General features: G+C 37.2%; 1 protein-coding gene across 2 annotated transcripts in view; it reads right to left on the bottom strand.

Moving 5' to 3' along the window:
* Cps1 (carbamoyl-phosphate synthase 1) overlaps window positions 1–20,047 on the bottom strand; it is a 116,402-nt gene that overhangs the window by 16,851 nt on the left and 79,504 nt on the right. For both annotated transcript variants that reach the window (XM_076931724.1, XM_034498207.2), the window contains 9 exons: window positions 19,216–19,281; window positions 18,790–18,853; window positions 17,377–17,558; window positions 10,575–10,769; window positions 10,077–10,144; window positions 8,447–8,522; window positions 4,831–4,908; window positions 2,013–2,120; window positions 375–464 (listed from right to left, as the gene is read on the bottom strand). In XM_076931724.1, the coding sequence (XP_076787839.1) occupies window positions 375–464; window positions 2,013–2,120; window positions 4,831–4,908; window positions 8,447–8,522; window positions 10,077–10,144; window positions 10,575–10,769; window positions 17,377–17,558; window positions 18,790–18,853; window positions 19,216–19,281 (927 nt within the window). The remainder of the gene's footprint in view (window positions 1–374; window positions 465–2,012; window positions 2,121–4,830; window positions 4,909–8,446; window positions 8,523–10,076; window positions 10,145–10,574; window positions 10,770–17,376; window positions 17,559–18,789; window positions 18,854–19,215; window positions 19,282–20,047) is intronic.

A 20,047-nucleotide genomic window follows, 5' to 3' on the forward strand; every position in this document is an offset into this window, starting at 1 on the left:
ATATTTTGTCTTTTATGATGGCTTATAAAACAACTTTGTTCTCTGGGTAAGGAGCAAGTCAGACTTCAATGAAGGAACTTATAAATACGTGTGCTGTTCACTGTAAGATATGCATGCATCCATATGTACTTCATTGTGGGTGAGATACTTTCAGTACATCAAGTACTTTACAAACCTGTGCGTGTGAGTGACATCTCAGTGCCACCAAGAGCCCTTGCCTTCAAAGAGGAGAGACATTATACTCTATGTAACATCCCTCTCAGAGAGGAGCCACTGCCAGGGTCACAGAGATCAGCAGGGTGGAACACAACTCAGTCTGACCAAAGTAACCTAAAAAGATGGCAAAGTCCTCCAAGAACATTAGTATTTCTTACCAAGACATCATTTCCTTTGACAAGAAACTGGACATTGAATGGCCCAGAGATGGCAAAAGCCTTTGCAATCTTTCGTGTGGCATCCTTCACCTGTGTGAGAGGACAATGATACAGTGATTGAGAGCATAGTAGAATATTAAAGAGATGCAGAACTCTGTCTAGATGGCCTTTGTGTCTCCTTGTAGTGATCCATATCACCACTAATAACGATAATTAATAGCAATAATGGATAATATTAAGGGTCAAGAAACAAATATTTTACAAGAGCATCTGTCCTCTGTAGAGCTATCTCTTACAATTACATACTCTTTTCTTCCACAGAAAGCTAAATTAAATCTTTCCTTTCTACTTCCTCCAACACTGGAAACTGCAGCTCAAACTATACATCAATCTAATGATCTATCTGTTGAGAAGGGAAGGCTCTCAAAATACATGGTCCTGCAAAGCAGCCAGGGAGATTTTTTTTTTCTGTTGCTTTCCAGTTACCTTGAACTCTACAAGGGTAGATAATAAGTTCAGAAATAAATAGTTTTTGCCTGCAGGGAGGCCTTACATGTGTGTATGTCACAGGTAAGGGACCCTCTACCTAGAAAGAAATTGAAGCTTCCTATGCCAAGATTGGCAATGATGATAGGAATGGAGACGTTTCCACTCACCACAGATACAGGAGTGGGTTAGCAACTTAACTGGATTTGGAAGGAAGCCCAGTTTATGGCATGTCCACTCAGAAAGACTTGGGAAAATCTGAGGTTTCTGCTTATTCACCCTAACATGAAAGATTAAATCATATTTTAAATCTAAAGACTTCTTAAAACTCTTATTCTATTGTTATTCCAAAGAATTCTATTACCTCCATAATCTAGAGCAAAGGCCTTCATAATATACTCAAAGCAAATGTACAGGCCAGCACAAATTCTTACAGCAGGATAGAAAAATAAAGCTCTCTGTAAAGGTCAAGTAAACTTAACCTGCCTTAAGTTCTCTGACCTAAGATGACAGGGTCTGCATGTATATAACTTGCCATGCATACTGGGTATTGAGGCTGTCATATCTTTAAAGGAACTGCTCTCAAAGAGTAGTCAAGAGTCATATAACAAAGTGCTGGCTTGAAGTGGGGCTCAGAATGAAGAGTGAGCACTCAGGTTCCAAAGTTTCCCAAGTAGCTTCTGCATACCTAACTCACAACTCTTCAAAAGTGCCACTTTTTGTTGCTCTTAATAAGTCAGTCTCAGCTACCAGAATCAACTGTGGTATCCAGTCTCTAGATATGATCCCTAGACCAGTGGTAATTATAACTCTAGAAAGCGTGATGAAAAGCAAAATTCTGAGAAGTTTCCAGATTAATGGCATCAGAAATTTAGGGTGGAGACAGTTGTTTAAGCAAGTCACCTGGATGATCTGGATGTCCACTAAAGGTTAAACCAGCACACAATCAAACAGGCTCTAACCACAGTGAAAGACATTATCTCTAAAACACTCAGCTTAGTAAGGGCAAGAAAGTCCCTCATTAAATTTAGCCTGGAGCATGCCTTGCATCAATACTTAGTGTTTTTGAAAACTAAAGGATTCTTCTGTTGCTTTTGGTGGTGGTTTCTTTCCTTTACTGCTTCCTCTCTGCCCTCATTTCTAAATGATGACCTTTTCAATGGCTCCTTGGCTGATAGTCTGTGTAGGTAGCATCAGTGTGGCATCCCCTGAGTGGACACCTGCATCTTCAACATGTTCAGAGATGGCATGGGAGATGACCTGTCAAAAGAAGAATTTTAAAAAGTTGTGAGAGACCTATTTCCAAGCACTACTACATCACCTCCCCCTTGATGGTTAGCCAGTTCTGGCACCATTACTGAGCAGACCTGTTAAGAGCAGAAGAAAGTTGTATAGCTGTCTAGGCCTCAATGTACAGTGACAAATAACCTCTATGGGGAGCAGAGAGGGATGAAAAGACTGGGTTTTTTTTCTCTTCCCCCAACTGCCAAGGGTGTAAATAAAAAAAAAAAAATCAACTCATACTGACTAATGAGGTTAGGACAGGAAATTACAGTGAAGACAGCTGTATCTTTTAGACCCGGGGAAGAAGACAAGAGAGGTGACAACCTACTGATGTGAATGCCATCACACATCACACACCACACAATCTCTGTTATAGAGAGAAAGATTGAAGATTTGGTGCAGAGATCTTTAAAGTGAAGTTTCAGAGACAAAAAAAAAAAAACTCTTATTCTGCTCGAAGGAAGTGAAGGCCTTCTTTATAAGGAATAACCAAGTGTGTATCAAGTTCATGAGATTGAAGGAAACTCAAACTCTTGCCTGTCAGATTTTGAAGCCCATAACCTCAATAACTTTAGTCTACATGTTAATAAGATATGTTTGCTCAGAAACTTATGAGGCCCTAGTTATGGAAAGATTAATTTCATTGTTATATGAGACTAATGGAAGACACATAGATGTATTTATTCATCAAATTTGTAAATGACTTAAATTAAGTGTTGTTGAGTTTCCATTCTTCTGATATCAGTTTTGAGCTTTTGGACCTAGATAAGGCTTCATGGCATTGGTTTTTAATTAATGGGGAATAACAATGGTGCATCTCTTCACAGAAGATTTATAAACCACACAATGCATATGAAGTGAATTCATGTGTATGCATGCTTGTGTTTGCAAGTCTATGTGTGAAAGCACATGTTTATGTGTATGAGTGTAGGTGTCTGAATGCATAAATGCACATGTATGTGTGCATGTGTGTGTATGCGTGTATGTATGTGTGTGTGAGAGATGTTCTTTTCCAACCAGAAAGAAGACTCCAATATATAACCTAACAGTTATGAGTGTGTAGGAAAGGAAGAGCAGTCATCCCACTGAACTCAGGAGCATTGAGATAAATAAATCTGAGTGATATGCCCATTTCTGGGGATGAACTTTAAAATTGTTAGAGTAACATGGAACAATTCCAAAAGATAGATTATGGAACAATGTCCAAGGGTGTGTCGGTAAAAACAAAGAAAAGTCCACATTCCAGAAACCCAGACCAAAACCAAGCCAATGAGCCAACATAGGCCCTAGTAGAAGCTCAGTATGTGAAAAAGCACACTTTTCCAGCATAGTCCCCACTTTCCACTTCCATAGATGGACAATTGCATTCCTCCTAATCTATCCCTGCGTCAAATATTAAAGGTAGAAAGAAAGGGGAATTTACTTTATGTTCTAAAATAGGAGATTGGGAATAAGAGTTCTAGGAAGAAAAAGATTATCTCAAGATAGATAATATGTGAGAGGCTCTTTCCCAAACAGAAAGAAGACTCTAATATATAACCTAATAATTATGAGGGTATAGCTCCAGGATAGATCACTTGCCTAGCATCTTCCAGGTCCTAAGATCCATTCCAGACATGAATGAAAATGAAGGCAAAAAACATATGTAATCTTAAAGTGATTTGTGCTCTTTGTCAGCAACTTAAAAAAAAAAATCAGATGAGCACCATCTGAAGATATTTCAGCAAAAAAATTCCTGTCCTTAAAGACAGGAGACTGGAAATATTATTTCTGAATGCTTTAAATCAGAATTATGAGATTCTGTGGGTAGGAGAAATTGTCATGATATTAAAAGAAAATAGGAAAACTCTACTTTGCATTGCTAATCTGTTAGGGAAAAATAGATTTGACATATTTGGTAGTATTTTGAAACATTTTCAAAACAAAAGATGAAACCCATTTTTAACTCTATCCTTGAGGCAAATAAAATGGCGTGCCCTCTGCTTCATTAAGACAACCAACAAATTTGAGTGAAACATGCTTCCCTTTCCGCTCTCCTTGAAGTCAGAGCCTTTCAGTGTTACAGCCATTTCAGATGTGATATAGTAAGCTAATTTAACGTTATTATTCTGCCTACACAATTCGGTTTGGTTGCCTTTATTAATCCAATGAAAAGGAGAGGAGAGAGTGGAAAATAAGAGAAGAAAAAAATCACAGACTCAATTAGAAATCTTAGAAAGCAAAGTGTTTGGGTGTTTTTATAACACTCGCTGAAACATAAAAGGAAAGCCACAGACAAAAGGAAATGAGAATGACAGATCTATTCAAGAATGAGGAAGGGGGTCTGGTAATTGATATTGAACATCATCAAAGAGAAAGGCTGACAGTCTGAAAGGCAAGGAATGCGATACCCGTGAGAAGTCAACTCAATCTTCAGAGACTTTGAGAGTTGGCCTTCAAGGTTTTGTGTTGTTTTTGTTTGATTGTTTTGTTGGTTGTTATTATGAAAGTGGGGTGGGATGGGGTGGGGAGGGGATAGAGGGATGTTTGTGATAGTGTCTGTAGTTTTGATTGAACAGTTTCCCCACTATGGTCAGACATGATTTTTAGAAACTGTGAATTCTAACCTGTGACCTCTTCAGGGTTGCCACAGATAAAATGTGGTAGAAAAACAAAGATAGAAGTGAGAGAAAGCAGTAGCACATACCCATCCTTCTTTGCCAACAGCATCCATCTCCACTTCCCGGGCCCCCTCAATAAACTTGGTCAGCACCACTGGGTGTTCCTGTCAAGAAAAAAAACAGAAGCAAGAACTTGAGCAGAAATTCCATGTGCAATATCAGATACCTGTGTAGCTTGGGTAAATAACAAGGCAGTGCTTGCAGAAAACTTAAAGGCCGAACATACAACAGGAGCTCATTAGCCAGTCTGTTTTGTAAGAATAAGGTCATGTTCTGCTTACAATAAGAGCAAGTGTTTTTCTGCAACTCTGGAGGCTCAGCAAACAGAAAATGAGTTCTGAAATGCCTAATATTGGCTTCTGATCTAGTTTTAGAAAAGAGAAAGCTAAGGATAAGACAAATACAGCTTCCCTTCCTTCAGAATCATCAATATACCTCTACGTATTTTATACCCTCTAGATGATTATTGCATCTGATTCTCTCTATTATTTGTCTGTGCAAATGCCACAGCTTCCTAGTCAGAAATGTGAAGAAAATGTGTAAGAAATCCGAATAAGCTTAAAGGAGAGTAATGGTGTTCAGTTGTGAGGTTTTTGGTTGTTGTTCTTTTGTTTTGTTTGCGGACAAAACCCTTTGTCTGAAGTTGATAAGCCTTATCCTGGTTTTAGAGTATGAATCGGGCAACTGGAAATCAAATCTGTTTCTCTATTAACCTTAACATGTGCATCTTTTGGCAGTGTTCTGGACTGCTTATGGATCTTGAATTGCTTCCTGTACTTAGTTGTCCTAGGATAATGTTGAGGTGCCCATGCATACCCAGACCAACATTGCTCCCTCTGCACTAAATAAAGAGGATGCCTGGTGATCATGTCAGTCCCTGTGTCTCCTCCCCTGTGCTATGGGATTCTGCAGTCTGAGCCACTTGTTACATTTACCTGCCTTTGTAACTATCTTCCCTGTGTGTCCTTCACCTTTTCTCCTCAACATAACCTTTTTCTATTACAGCTCTCCTTCAAAGCCTAGGCCAGATGCTACCTTCTGAAAGATTTCTCTAAGCCCTTCTGGCTACTGTGTTAAAATTCATCATCTTAGGCATGAGTTAGATTTAACATAAATCCTTGAACACTGTAAACAGAATTTAAATTTAAAGATATGTTTTCATGCTTCCTTCCCAAGGCTCCTCACCATCCCATATTTTCCACTAAGTCCTAGAATACTGGTATCCGAGGGGTGTCCATCTTAGCTGCTCCTGTCTTCTGTCCTTACTCAGTGAGGACTTTAAAGGATAAGCTATTAATTTTAAAATCAGTATTCATGTCTTTATGTCTACCCATCCTCTTTCCTTTAAAATTTACTTTATTTTAATCATGTGGGTATGTATGTGGGCCTGTTTGTGGATATGTGCATATAATGGTCATGCCTGTGACCCTTCTGCAGCTTTCCAGCATGGGTGCTCAAAACCAAACTCAAGTCTTCTTAAAGAGCACTGTATATTCTTAATCACTAAGCCATCTCTCCAGCCCCACAAATCCTTCTCCTGGTCCTCAGTTCTAAGTAGAGCCCTCTGCCTTCATATCATCCTTGTCTAGATTCCTCAGAGGCTTCCCCATTTAAATGGTCCAACATAAAATACATTTCTTCTCCTACACTCTCTGCTTCTTTAGCATGCCTGACCTCTGGCATGTCCCTACTTTCTATCCCTGCTGTCTGCTCAGAAACTCTGGAGTCATTCTCAATACCTTTCGGCCTCATTCTCTTCCCAGTTGCCAATTCTCAGTGAATAATATCTTCAAAATCCTTCTCTATGTTATTCCACAGCAGTGCCATCACCCCTCTGACCTGCCAGAATAGCCACTAACCTTTTTACATGAATTTGTTCTTGCTATGTGATTCACCTTCTCTCCACTACAGTAGTACAACCAGTGTCCTATTTTGTGTCCAAGCTATGTATGAATGCTTTGTCAGTTTCTAGAAACTCTACGGTCTTTCTCACCTTCAGCCTTTTACATAGGCTATTTCTTTCTATTCACCCAATGGATTTTCACCTAATTAACACTAAATCCCTCACACATTAAGGTTAGTAAAGAAATAGATTTGAATTTCACTTGCCTTTAAAATCCATCCTCAAGAACTGAACATCAAGCTTTTTACCATCGCCCTCAGCAGCCTACATTTTCTCTATTGCAGTGCTTATGTGTAATTATAATGTATTTCATGCTTTGATGTTACAAGCAAAGAAAACCTGTGAGGGCAGTTTATATGTGTGTGAGTGTAGACACACAACTATGATATATATGTTCAATTGAGAATCATGGGTTCTACCGTAGCAAGATGGAGACTGAGCTAGAAGATGTTCTATCAGGACATCTCCCTTACAAAACTGTGGTGGTGTGTCAGCAGACATCTGAACAGAAAAGTAAAATTAAGTCTTTTACTGAGTGGAAGTCCTCTGTGGCTGCAATAAAGACAACCTTATCCCACCCCTCAATTGTAGGGCATAGTTACTGGCCACTCAGAAGAGGCACACAACAGGAACCTGGGCAGAGATAATAATATGAAAGTTAGTTAGTTCACTGACTCCTTAAGGAGGTGTCCTTCAGTAACTGACTTCAGTAACCTACCAATGTGAATTCTAACCCCATTAATTTCCTTTCTGTAGAGTTATCAGTCTCTTCTCACTCATTCTCCTTCTCCACCTTCTTCATGATCAAGCATCCTTGAAGAACAGCTGTCATGGAGGAAGGGGACCGAGTTCGTGTGTTCAGAACATCCCATGCTTGTTTTCCCACTCTGAAATGCCTCAAACTCCATTCCTCAGCTCCCTTCAAACGCCACTAGCCTAACATCAAACTCTCTTCTGAATTGTTCAAAAAAAAAAAAAAAAAAAAAAAAAAAAAAAAAAAAAAAAACCTAGTCTTTGAAAGCTTTTTAAAGGAAAACATTACTTTCATCCTCCACAGCGCGGGGTCTGCAAATCAATAACCCTGCTGGGTAAATCTTAAATGGATCACACCAAGGTAACACCAAAGGAGGAAGTGAAAGCTTGGGGCAGTTAAGAAGGGTGTCTTAAGTCACTACAAAATTATAAACATTTTTATCAACTCGCAAATGCAGTGTGCCAGAATGGAAACAGAAATCAATAGGTGAACAAGGTGACTTACTAATAAAGTTGTGTGGTTGATTAAGGCCAATCCCCAGGTGTGAGGACTAAAAAGAAAGAAAGCTTTCACCTGATAATGACAAACATGGCTGGATCTTCCTGGACACTGGGAGCCCCTGGAATAACTTGACCAGCATGGAGCTCACGAAAAGGACAAGATACTTATTAAGCATTCAGCATGGGTGCGCATCCATTCACATTCCCAGAGTCTCAGAACAGATTACTGTGCTGATGGAAGAGGCACAGGTCTTCCGCTTATTCCACCAACACTAAGAATCCAGTCATCACTTAAAGACCTTTTTTTTTTTTTTCCTTTTTAGGTTTTCATTCTCACGTGTAAGAAACTAGTCCACAGAAAAAAAGAGGGGACCTTTACCCCAACAACTTCATGTGAAAATAAAACCTTAATAGAAAACAAGATGCCAAGATACAGGATAAAAAACAAGATCGCTCCGGGTCATTGTGAAGACATGGGACACTACCTGAGAGACTCGAGTGGCCTCCTCCAGGAACCTTTTCATCTCATCCTCAGAGAATACCACGTTCATGGCAGACCCACTGGGAAGGGTGAAGGAAAAAGCAGGTGAGCATTCTTTACCAATTCAGAAGTAAGATATACTATGCTTGATTAAACAATGCTAGGCAATCTCTAGTTCCAATACAGAAGAAAGGTATCTTTTTTGTCTATGCTGCATTTTAATTTCACGTAATCACAAGGTCAGTAAATCAAAGTAAAAAGTCTAAAAATTTGTGGGTGGGACCCCCAGAATCCCTGCTGCTCCCAGAAATTGCTATAGCCCCATGATTATGCTGTCTGGGTCACAGAATCGATACTTGCCAGGTTCTAGGTAGATCTTAATGGTTAACAGGATGCTGCCCAGGCCATAATTTCTCTCACCCTGTTTCTTTAGTGTTCATTATCAACAGCTAATCTTAACCCACTGGCACTATGCAAAGCAGGTCACCATTTCTCGGTCTCTATAGCAATAGAACTGAATCTTCAGTAATGTGCCAATAGGATATGCAATATGTGACTAAGATGTATTCAACTGTATCTTTCCCTCTAAATATCTAAGTAAAAAAATGCTCTTAAATAGATTTATGCCTAACTTTGACACTTTGAAAATGCCATGGGACAGTCGGAAATGAGGAGCACTCAAGTAAGAAAAAAAAATACTTCCCTTATCTTTTAAAAAGTAACATTTTCTTTACCTGTTCTAATTACTATAAAGTTCTGCACAAAGCCATTGCTTTATTGGCTTGAGAGACAGTGGCTAAAGCAATGACCCTGGGGATTCAGAGAAGTGGAAGATGGATCTAACTTACAATATTCAAAGACTTTTTCTTCCAACCCTCTTTAAACACATGCCTGTTGTTTAAATTGATTTACATTAATTCTTCAAAGTAGTATTATTAGACTGGTTTACACAAAATGTCATTTCAATGAAAGGGTGCATTTCCTCTTCTTTTGAAATTTTTCATTACTTTAGAGGATCCCGTCTCAAATCCCATTCGCACTTCCAAATTGTACACAGCAAATTGTGTTTCTCCTGTTATCCCCTGTTCAGTGAAGTGGTTCCTTACATGTGGCAACATCTGAAGGGACTATAATTCACAACTTCTCCTTTGATGATAGAACTTAGTTTCAACGTTTACTATAAACGCTCCACAATGCCCATGTTCCTCACCATCACACTTCACCAATTACAAAAATCTGAATTCAAAAACCCCAAAATTCAAAACAAAGACAATATCAAAAGGTACTGATGAGAGTCAAAAAGAAGCTGTTGTTTCTGACCAAAAAAAAAAAAAAAAAAATGATGATGCCAAGAGATGCCCCAGGTTGTGTTTTAATGTTGTCTATGTAAAACTGTCCCTCTTAGCTTGGGAAATGCCTTTAGTTCTGATACTTCTAGATAATGATGGTGCCACTCCCAGAAGAAAAATTAAGCTGGAGGAATAAACATTTGTACTTAAGCTTTCTGTGGTGCTTCCGAGATTGTGTCTGGATTAACAAATTCCTACACACCAAAGCCTTGTGTTCTTAGCATGCAGCATATGTTTCTGTCTCTCCCAGTTTTTGAAACATTGTTCTGGAAAACAATATATTACCTCAAAACATAGGAAGGTCTCAGTAAGCAGGGATAGCCCACAGAGTTTGCAAATTCCAGGGCTTCATTCTAATTAATAGGAGGAAAAAAGAACAACACAAAGGGTATGAATAGTTTAAAATATGCAATAAAAATGCAGACTGGTATCGTTAGATCAAGGAATAACCTAACTCTTTTTATTCCTCCTCTCAAAAGACTCCATTAAAATGTAAATTGGACACTGAGATACATAAAATTCCTAGTTTCTCATTCTACATATCAAATCTAGTTCAAAAATAGTTTGAACTTCTTTTCATTGTCTGAATCTTAATGAGAATGCTGCTGTCTATTTATAATCAGCATTTAAGTCCAATCATCAAACACAGCTACTTTACAGTAAATTTACTAAGCATGTTGTGCATTCCACCTGCCCTCTAGTTAGCTTCTCTAGTAGTTAACATTCAGGTTAGGACTCTTCAAAAAAAGAACATTAAAATAAAACACTCGTTCCTCTCCTTACCAAAGTGTTAACAGCTTTCCACGGAGCCTGGGCCACCTTTAGCTCATCTAAGACAGCTGAGAAGATGGAGCGATCCTCAGCCCTGTCGATCTGCAGAGGGCTCGTGCCCATGATCTTGACACCATTCTTGTATAGGGGGACCGCCAAGTTGTTTGGAATCTGGCCTCCAACTGATATGATGCAGCCATTACATGCCTGGAAGAAACGAGCCACATATCAGCCACTCGAGTAACCTGAACAGGAATGGATGACTGTGCTAATAATATTGATAGCATTTCCTCACTGAACTATTTATCATGATGGTGAGATTTTCATACTGTTTAGCAAAGCAGAAGAATATTAGATTTTAACCCCTCAGAGCTCTCAGGGACTAAACCACCAACCAAAGGGTGTACATTGATGGGTTCATGGCTCCAGCTAAATATGTAGCAGAGGATTGCCTTATCTGGCATCAATGAGAGGGGAGGTCTTTGGTCCTATGGTGGCTCAATGCTCCAGCATAGAGAGATGCCAGGGCAGAGAAGTGGGTGGGTCAGAGAGCACCCTCATAGAGATGGGGGGGTGGGGGTAGATAGGGTGGGGGCTTGCAAAGGGGAAAGTAGAAAGGGAACAACATTTGAAATGTAAGCAAATAAAATAACCAATAAAAAAGAACTTCTTCTGACTTTGCTTCATTAAATCCATGCCAAAAAAAAAAACTCAACAGAACAACGTACAAATATCACTTGAAACATTTACATAAACTTTTTAATATAAAATGGATGAGGTATACCATGAGCTTGTCACTATAATCTACCATATCCCATGGCTTCCTGAGACACTCTTGACACTCTTGACATTCATAAAATTAATGCCTACTTTCCAAGTTGTTCCTTTAATCCCAGTTCTCCCATCATACTCAGTGCCTAGAGAATAAGTTAACATCTCTGCCATCCTGTCATTTAAGCCTCTTCTATCTTACCTATCATTGCTCCTATCAGCACGGTGATACAACCTATGTGTGTCAACACTAACAAATTGTTTACAACACCCAAACATCTTGGGCTATTGTTCTTTTCCTTCTACACCCTCATTTATTTAGCCTCTAATTTCAGTCCATCGACCCCTACCCTGACATCCTAAATACTGTTTTCCTCGACTAACGCCTTGGCATCTGTTTCCTGTACTCAACAAAGCATTTACTTCCTATTTCCTTCCCTCTACTTTATATATATACATATATATACATGTATATATATATATGTACATATATGTATATATACATATGTATATATTCATATACATGTATATATATATGTATATATTCCTTATAATGGATGTATGTATGTTCTTTTACTTATATATGAATACACACCCATACCCACACCTACATCATGTGTGTGTGTGTGTGTGTGTGTGTGTGTGTGTGTGTGTGTGTGTGTTTTGCTGGACCAGTGAAGAAGAGCTGAGGTGTGATAACAGGGAACTAGACATGCAGTTGGCAATCCCTCTCCCTATCATTGCATACTATGTATTGACCACTCACCCTGAGGTTTCATCATTTGTCTATGACATTGCACAGAAGCACCACCCTGATTCACACAGCCAATACATGGATTAAATAAGATTGTGAAACCTCAATTTCTTATATACATTGTATTTATAAATAAGTAAGATATTGATATCAAAAATATGACAGCCAATAGGCATTTGCCCCAATGACCTACTAATAAAAATTGTTGAAATTATTGAAATTATTGATCTATGCCAAATTATTTTATCATGATTTGAAATTGCTTTCGGATTACTCTTATAAGGAATGAAGCTAACATCTCTTCAGTGACAATGATTACAGTGTTGCCTAAACAAACATACTGCACATGAATTTTTAAAAAGCATTGTAAATGGTATTGAATATAATAACCATTCTGTGTATTTATAAATGTTCATGTTTTTCCCACATTTTAAAAAATGCATTCAACCTACATCTTTGCAAAGCCTTAAAAAAAAAAAAAACAGTTGTTCTCTTTAATATCGTAATCCATGTTTCTGACTATTTTGAGTTTATTGTAAGTACCATTAGGATTTTGAGGCTTAAAAACCAAATTTCCCATTAGGCATATACATAAAGCTTCCATGTAAAAGACTCCAAGTAAATTAAAAATAAGACAGAGTGAAAACATGGGGCTTATGGAGGGCTAGTCCATAGTGATGATGATGCAGACCATTTCACAGGAGATTTTCATCTTGATTAGATCAATGTTTCTCAACCCCCTTTGGTGATTGAGCAACCCTTTCATAGGGGTCACATGTCAAATATTTACATTAAAATTCATTCCAGTAACAAAATTACAATTATGAAATAGCAACAAAAATAATTTTAGGTTGAGGGTCACCACAATGTAAGGAACTGTATGAAATGGTCCCATAATGAGCAGAGTTGAGAACAACCACTGTGATGGGTTGTTCCTGGCTCTCAGTATTAGAGATGTCTACATAGAAAGAGAATCTGGGCATTCTTCACTGGCCAGTCTTCATCATTATGGTCACTTACCAGTAATATTCTGAAATACTATATGGTAAAGTTAAGATTGCACTACAGATATTTCTAAATTATTTAGTCTCAAAGCAATTCAACAGGCTCTCGGGAGTCCACTGTACTGAAGACTGAGCTGAGAGCATGAAGCATTGTGGAGCAAACACATTACACTGAGATACATCTCCAGTTCCTCAACTTTACCTTTAGCTCCATTTCCAACTTTAAAACCTGATATCTCCAAGTTAAGGTAACACAAGGATATTTCTAAACATTATCCAAACTACAATCACACCAGAAATTTATCTTAAAACACCAATGAATTAAAAGAAAATGCTTCAATTTTATTTGAGAACATTTTAATGTTTTCTAACCCTTAATCACATTGGTCAGCACTGATTTATTAAATGCTGCAACTGAGACATAGTACAACATAAAAGAATGTAACTTATCTTGTTAGTAGAAGTAGCTTTTGCGTAATTAAAAATGGCCTTGATTTCTGTAATTTCATGAGTTATCTCCAGTTTACAAAATCACACTGTATATACCAGTGAGAAATATTATGCCTTATATTTTGGTACTTTTCATTTTATGTAACACATTACACTTTATGTAGAACCTTGGCATCATATTTAATTCCAACCAAACCAAATGCTAAAAATGAATTCTATTTAAAGCCTTTTGTTCCCTAATGAGCACTGTTCATTACCAGTTAATGTTTGTAAGTCATTCATTTAACTCTTTATGTTACAGAAGTGCCATCGTCTAACTAAATCTATAATGTTAAAACTAATACAATGTAGGCAGAATACATTTTTACAAAGTACAGTCCAGAAAAATATGCACTGTGAAAGTGCAAAAAAAATTATGCAAGGAAGACTCAAACAGTCAGCAACATCAAAGTTATTGTCTTGGTTTTTCAGATGGAAATACTTGGGGTGTGTGCACATGTGTATATGTGTGTGTGTGTGTATGCATGCATGCATGTGTGTGTGTGTGTGTGTGTGTGTATTTGTGTGTTCAGACCAAGTTTTATATGTTGACCAAGCTAATCTTAACATCGTGAATTCATATTGTCTTTTCTATTTCATTTCTCTAAATATCTGGGAGCACAGGTGCATACTATCATGCCTGCCATCAAAAAGTATATGTTATTAAATGAATAAATAGAAAAGTATTGAGGAAAGAGTCTTAAGTGGGGCTAAGATATAAACAAAACTTACTGTTTTTTATTTATACAACTTTTCAAATAATAACCTTGTATAGAATAAAGAGATGATGAATTTAATCTCAGATCTCTGTGACTTTTATTCATTGTAGTCTGTGAAGATGTCAGATAATAATCTCTGCCATGCAAATAGATCTACTAATAAGAAGCATGGTAGGTGTTATTATTTCTAAGAATGTAACAGTCCCAAGTCATTTACTTCAAATGACTAAGAACAGTTTTCCCATTATAGGGAATGTCCTAAGCAAAGTTATATCCTAGGCAAGATAGCATCCAGCAAAGCTGTGTCAGTAGTGGAGACCAGCATCTTCTTTCCTTGATCTATGACACTCTTGCTAACACTGTTGTTAGCAAGCAACCAATTACATTATCAAAATTAAGATCTCTTCTCCAGCAGAACCTTAACACATAATCAGAAGAATTAACTAACTGATGCTCTTGGTCACTCTGTAGAATGACTGTTCCTTTTCTAGAATAGTTTCTAGCAAAAAAAAGAAGAAAAGAACAGAAGAAAAATAAAGATGAGTGGGAAGCAGAGGCCAACTCTTCCTTAAGGACCTGTGCCAAAAATCTCCTTAGTGGGCACCTGCTTTATTCACTGAGCAGGTCACTTCTTAATGTTTTATTTTATAAGTTTAACTGTAGTCCATAACTAGACTAAGAGACCAATCATACATGCTGTTACCCCATGTAATTATGCATTCTGGGGAGAGACAGTTCCTTGAAAAAAATGACTTAAATGTTGTATTTCTGAAAATTGTTACACATTTTCAATTTTCTAAAATAAAATGAAAATAAAAACTATGTAACATTCTAGGGGACTCAGCATCTCAAGGTAGGATAAATGCAATCTCCTGCACTAGAGTTACATCCATTATCAGATGTGATAAAGCAGCATTGTAGAGCCTGTTGTAAGGAAAGACAACAATGTCATGAGCAGGAACATATCTGTACACTGTTGAATATGTTACCTGATACACTATATAGGATAACCTAAAGAACACATACATGAAATGTTGCTCATGTGTTCTCCAATATAATATTATATTCTGATGTAGTGCTGTTTATTTTAGATGCCAATAAGTTTCAGTGAAGGGTCAATATATTCATTGCTAAAATCCTTCAATTATATTCAGAGTTTCATTGAAAGTTATGTATGAAAACATCTAAAAGCAGTACAGAAGTTTCTGAATATTCCTGAAATCATCACACAAGGAAATAGTGTAGAAATTACATGACACTATTGCCTATGATGCTTCTTAATATTTTTTCAAAATCTGTTTAATTTTTTATGATACATCATGAATCTCAGTTTTATTATTAATACCTTGAAGGTAGAATGTCTGAGATGACTAATTTTTATATCAACCTGACACAGGCTAGAGTCATTTTGAAAGACAAAACTTCATTTGAGAAAATTCCCCACCAGACTGGCATGTAGGCAATCCTGTTATGTATTTTCTTGATTGATAATTTTTGTGGTGGATACCACCCCCCAGATGGTTGGTCCTAGGTTCTATAAGAAAACAGGCTGAGCAAGCCTTGAGAAGCAAACAAGTAGGTGGCACTCCTCCATGGCCTCTGTATCAGTTCCTGCAGCCAGGTTCCTGCCTTAAGTGTTCACTTTGACTTTCCTCAGTGATATCTATTACCTCGAAGTGTAAGATGTAGTAAAACCCACTCCTCCCCGTACTGCTTTCAGTTATGGCATTTGATCACACTAATAGAATTCTAACTAAGACATAGCCTTGTTGCTAAACCTGGCATTTGCAATGTATTAAAGAAATATTTGTAGAATGTACTTTTTTGATGTTCAACTATCTAGCTGAGACTATAAAGCAGTCACCTAGGAAAGTCTTATCGTAACAGAACTAAATCCTCATCTACATCATGGATTATATAAATGGTATGATGACTGACTGCTATTATTTTGTATTGAGATGAGTAGGTCAGACTTAAGCAGACACCTGTAAGTATAAATAGGTTCTAAACTTATCTACTGTTTTTGTAAACATGAAGTCATCACATAGTGTCAGCTCTGTATATTATCATCCATAGTTCCACCTCACCTTCACAGTGTCTGCATATGCTGGGCCTACATCCTTATATTATTCATTAGCAAAAGGATGGATCACAGAGATTTCAATAAACCACACAAGACAATCAGTTTCTCAGTCCAAAACTTCTAGAATTCAACCCTATGGCTCTGGTTCAGTGTATTTCTCTCATATATAGGACTGTTTCTTCGTGGTGAGGAATTAACAAAAGTTATATCAAATGTCCAACTACTGGACATCACCGTGGAATTTTCCAACGGTTGATTTATATAATATTAAATAACCTATTCTACAGACTTAGAGTAAACTTAAATCACTTATACATGAAGAATATATATTCAATAATATTTTTATGAGGACATGTCAGTTTCACATGTTAGAGAAAGCCTCACAGGAACCAGAATCATAGAATAGACTCACGAATCTCAACCAGAAGATTAAGAATAATGGTTTCATCTGATTGAGTAAGGAATAAACTAGTCATTGGCAAACAACTGACCTACCTCCTCTGAGAACTGTTCATCATTAAACCACTTCATGTATTATATGAAAAGATTACCTCTTAAAAGATTACCTGAATAAACTAGTCATTGGCAAACAACTGACCTACCTCCTCTGAGAACTGTTCATCATTAAAGCACTTCATTTATTATATGAAAAGATTACCTCTTAAATCATTTCAAAAGATATTTATGGAGACTCCTTTATGCTAGTTAATACGTGACTGGTATGTATTACTGAGCTTTCAACATAGTTGGAATGGATACAAACAAAATGGGGGAATACTGCAAGAAATGGCCATTCTATGCTAAGATGAAGAGCAAGAAGAAAGGCAATTGCTTTTTGGAGATTCTCTACAAAATTCAACAGTGGAGGAGACTGGGGATATGTCCTAAGAAGAGTTACACTATACATATGCACACATGAATATAATTATATATAAGGTATGCACTGAATGCATCTCTCCTTTTTGTTTTGTTTTGTTTTTTCTCCACTTTTTACCTCCTGGTGGTAGATGTCTAGGATTCTCTCCAAAGACAGCTCTTCAAAGTAGAGTTTGTCACACTCGTCGAAGTCAGTGCTCACAGTCTCTGGGTTACAATTCACCACTACCGTCTTCTTGCCAAGTTGGCGCAGTGTGCGGATACTGGAGACAGCACACCAATCAAATTCCACACTGCTGCCTGCAGAGACGAAGATATTAGGAAAAGCAGTGAGAGGAGAAGAAATATTTCTCCAGCCAGTGCAGGTGAAGGAAGTCAACGCTTTCAATTGAATTCTTAAAATAAAACTTTAAACCTATGTACAAGTTATGTTAATAGTAAGAGAAGTGGGGACTGGTTGGACAATAATGAAATGTTGGCTTGAACTACACTTACGCTGAGTAAGAGGTATATTTATGTTTAAAGAATTCAGGGCCTCGATGTCAATGAGACTGTAAAAGGATGAACTTTATTTAATAAAGAAAATTCAGAGTGAACACTCTGACTTCAATGTGCTAAAACAGCTAAGCCAACCATTAGAACACTTGAGGTCTTGCTTGAACTCTCACGTAATCACTCTTAGAGGGCTAACTCGGCCGTCTGTGAGGCGACTTACAGCTCTGACCTATTTTCACTGACTGAAGAGTCTTGTCCTTTTTAGGAGCAAGTGACCTTCTAAGAACTAGTCTAAGCATAATAAAGGCCTAAATGACTCAAAATATCACTCTGCTGGGATGTCATAGAAACACGAGTACTAAAGCTTTGCATTAGGACATTATCTTCTAAAAAGTCTACAAAGTATGTTTATCCACTTGTAGAGAGTGCTCCTCGTTGTCAAGTACATACATACGTGATCATCAGCTTGGCTATTATTCTCTGAACCACAATGTAACACGGCAGTAATAAATAAATTACATAAAATCAAAGGTCAAAGGAAATGTTCCAAAGAGAAGAACTTAGATGGCCATGAGAGTATTTGGGCTGTAATGCCATAAACTAAATACAGATAGGTGATACAAATAGGGGAAGTTCACATCAATGTGTTGGAAACACAATCCTTAACCACAGTCTTTAGATGTGAGGCCTTTGAAAAGTGGCACCCTTATAATTAGATTCATGGTTTAGGATCCACCTGGGGAGAGAATCTGATTCCTTTATGTCCTTCTTTATGAACAAGAATGAAAATTATGTTGTAATATAATGATACAAAAGGAGGTGGATTTTGTAATCGAGATTTGTGCTTGCATCCCACTCTTTTGCGACTAAATCACTTCAGAAGTTTAAATATTATTTCTCTGTATCTCAGTTTCCTAAATTGTAAAACATTTCTTATGGTAACATTTGTATGGTGAACTCTTAGAATAATAGATCAATATTTATAAAGGGTACTAGAAAAACTATAAAGTCTTATATAAACATGTTATCACATTACCAATATGGTATGGCCCACAGCCCAGCACCATTACTCCATGATCATCAAACGTGATGTCATGCTCCTGAGGTGGAAAAGAAAAAATATTGAAATGACTGAATTGAATATTGAAATGATATTATTATTCCATCTAATTAAACTATTTGCCCTGTCTCTAAGTATGTCTTCCTCACATACACCTCTATTAGTCTTAGGAAATCACTAAATATAAAGTGCTAGAGTCTCACAGACGCTCTATTTATTTTTAAGTTGACATAGCTCAATATTTGCAACTTAGTCATGAGAATACAGTATATTCTCACACTTGCTTGATTCCATTGTCAAGGCAATTCCTAACAGAATGAGTGCAGACATTCCTTGTGGCATCTTTTAGGCTAACCCCTAAACCCAGAGCAATCTACATGTGACGATCTTTGTAGTTCATACCTGGCCATTGTAGGTAACGTACAAGTAGTTTGTTACTGATGGGTATTCTGCAGCCAACGTATCAATCTGCAAAAGAAAATTTGTTACATGATAAGTTTTGTGCTATTCCCATATTTCTTTAACATCTAGTACTGTCTTTAATATTATATATATAATTATATATATATATGACTATATATATGTATACACATACATATATATACTATATACATACATATATATACATATATATACATACATATATACATATATATACTATATATAGTATATATATATATATATACTATATATATGTATACACATACATATATATAGTCAAGGCACTTCCTAATTCTGAAAAACAAGGAGACAAAAGAGATAACACTAGAATCTAGTGGTCACTTAAGCAGTAAATAACTAGACATTGCTCAGTGCTTCCTTGGAACCCTGCAGTGGTTCCACCAACATAAAATGTTCATAAGTCACAAGGACCACTTACTCAGCCAGGCACTTAAAGCGGCTTTATATGAAGTCTTAGTCAGACCAGAATGCCCTACGGGGGAGGATTTTTTGGTTTGCAAATTAATGTATAGGACTTACGCTAATGATAGTAGTAATGGGTAACACAGATACAAGAAAGCACCAACAGGCAGTGGGGAATCCAGATCTCATGGACCATAATTGGAAAAAGTAAATCAATTCTACTCTCAAGGGTCACTGGCTCAGCTTAGTGAGCAAGAATCTGGGGCTGACAGGGCAAGCTGGTACGAAGCTGGTAAGAAAAAAGAAAGGTAATAATTGCTGAGCAGAAAATATTTAGAATCAGGCTTGTGACCTAAGGGCTCACATGTGT

This window comes from Arvicanthis niloticus, chromosome 3 (assembly GCF_011762505.2).
Source record: "Arvicanthis niloticus isolate mArvNil1 chromosome 3, mArvNil1.pat.X, whole genome shotgun sequence".
NCBI classification, from domain to species: Eukaryota; Metazoa; Chordata; class Mammalia; order Rodentia; family Muridae; genus Arvicanthis; species Arvicanthis niloticus.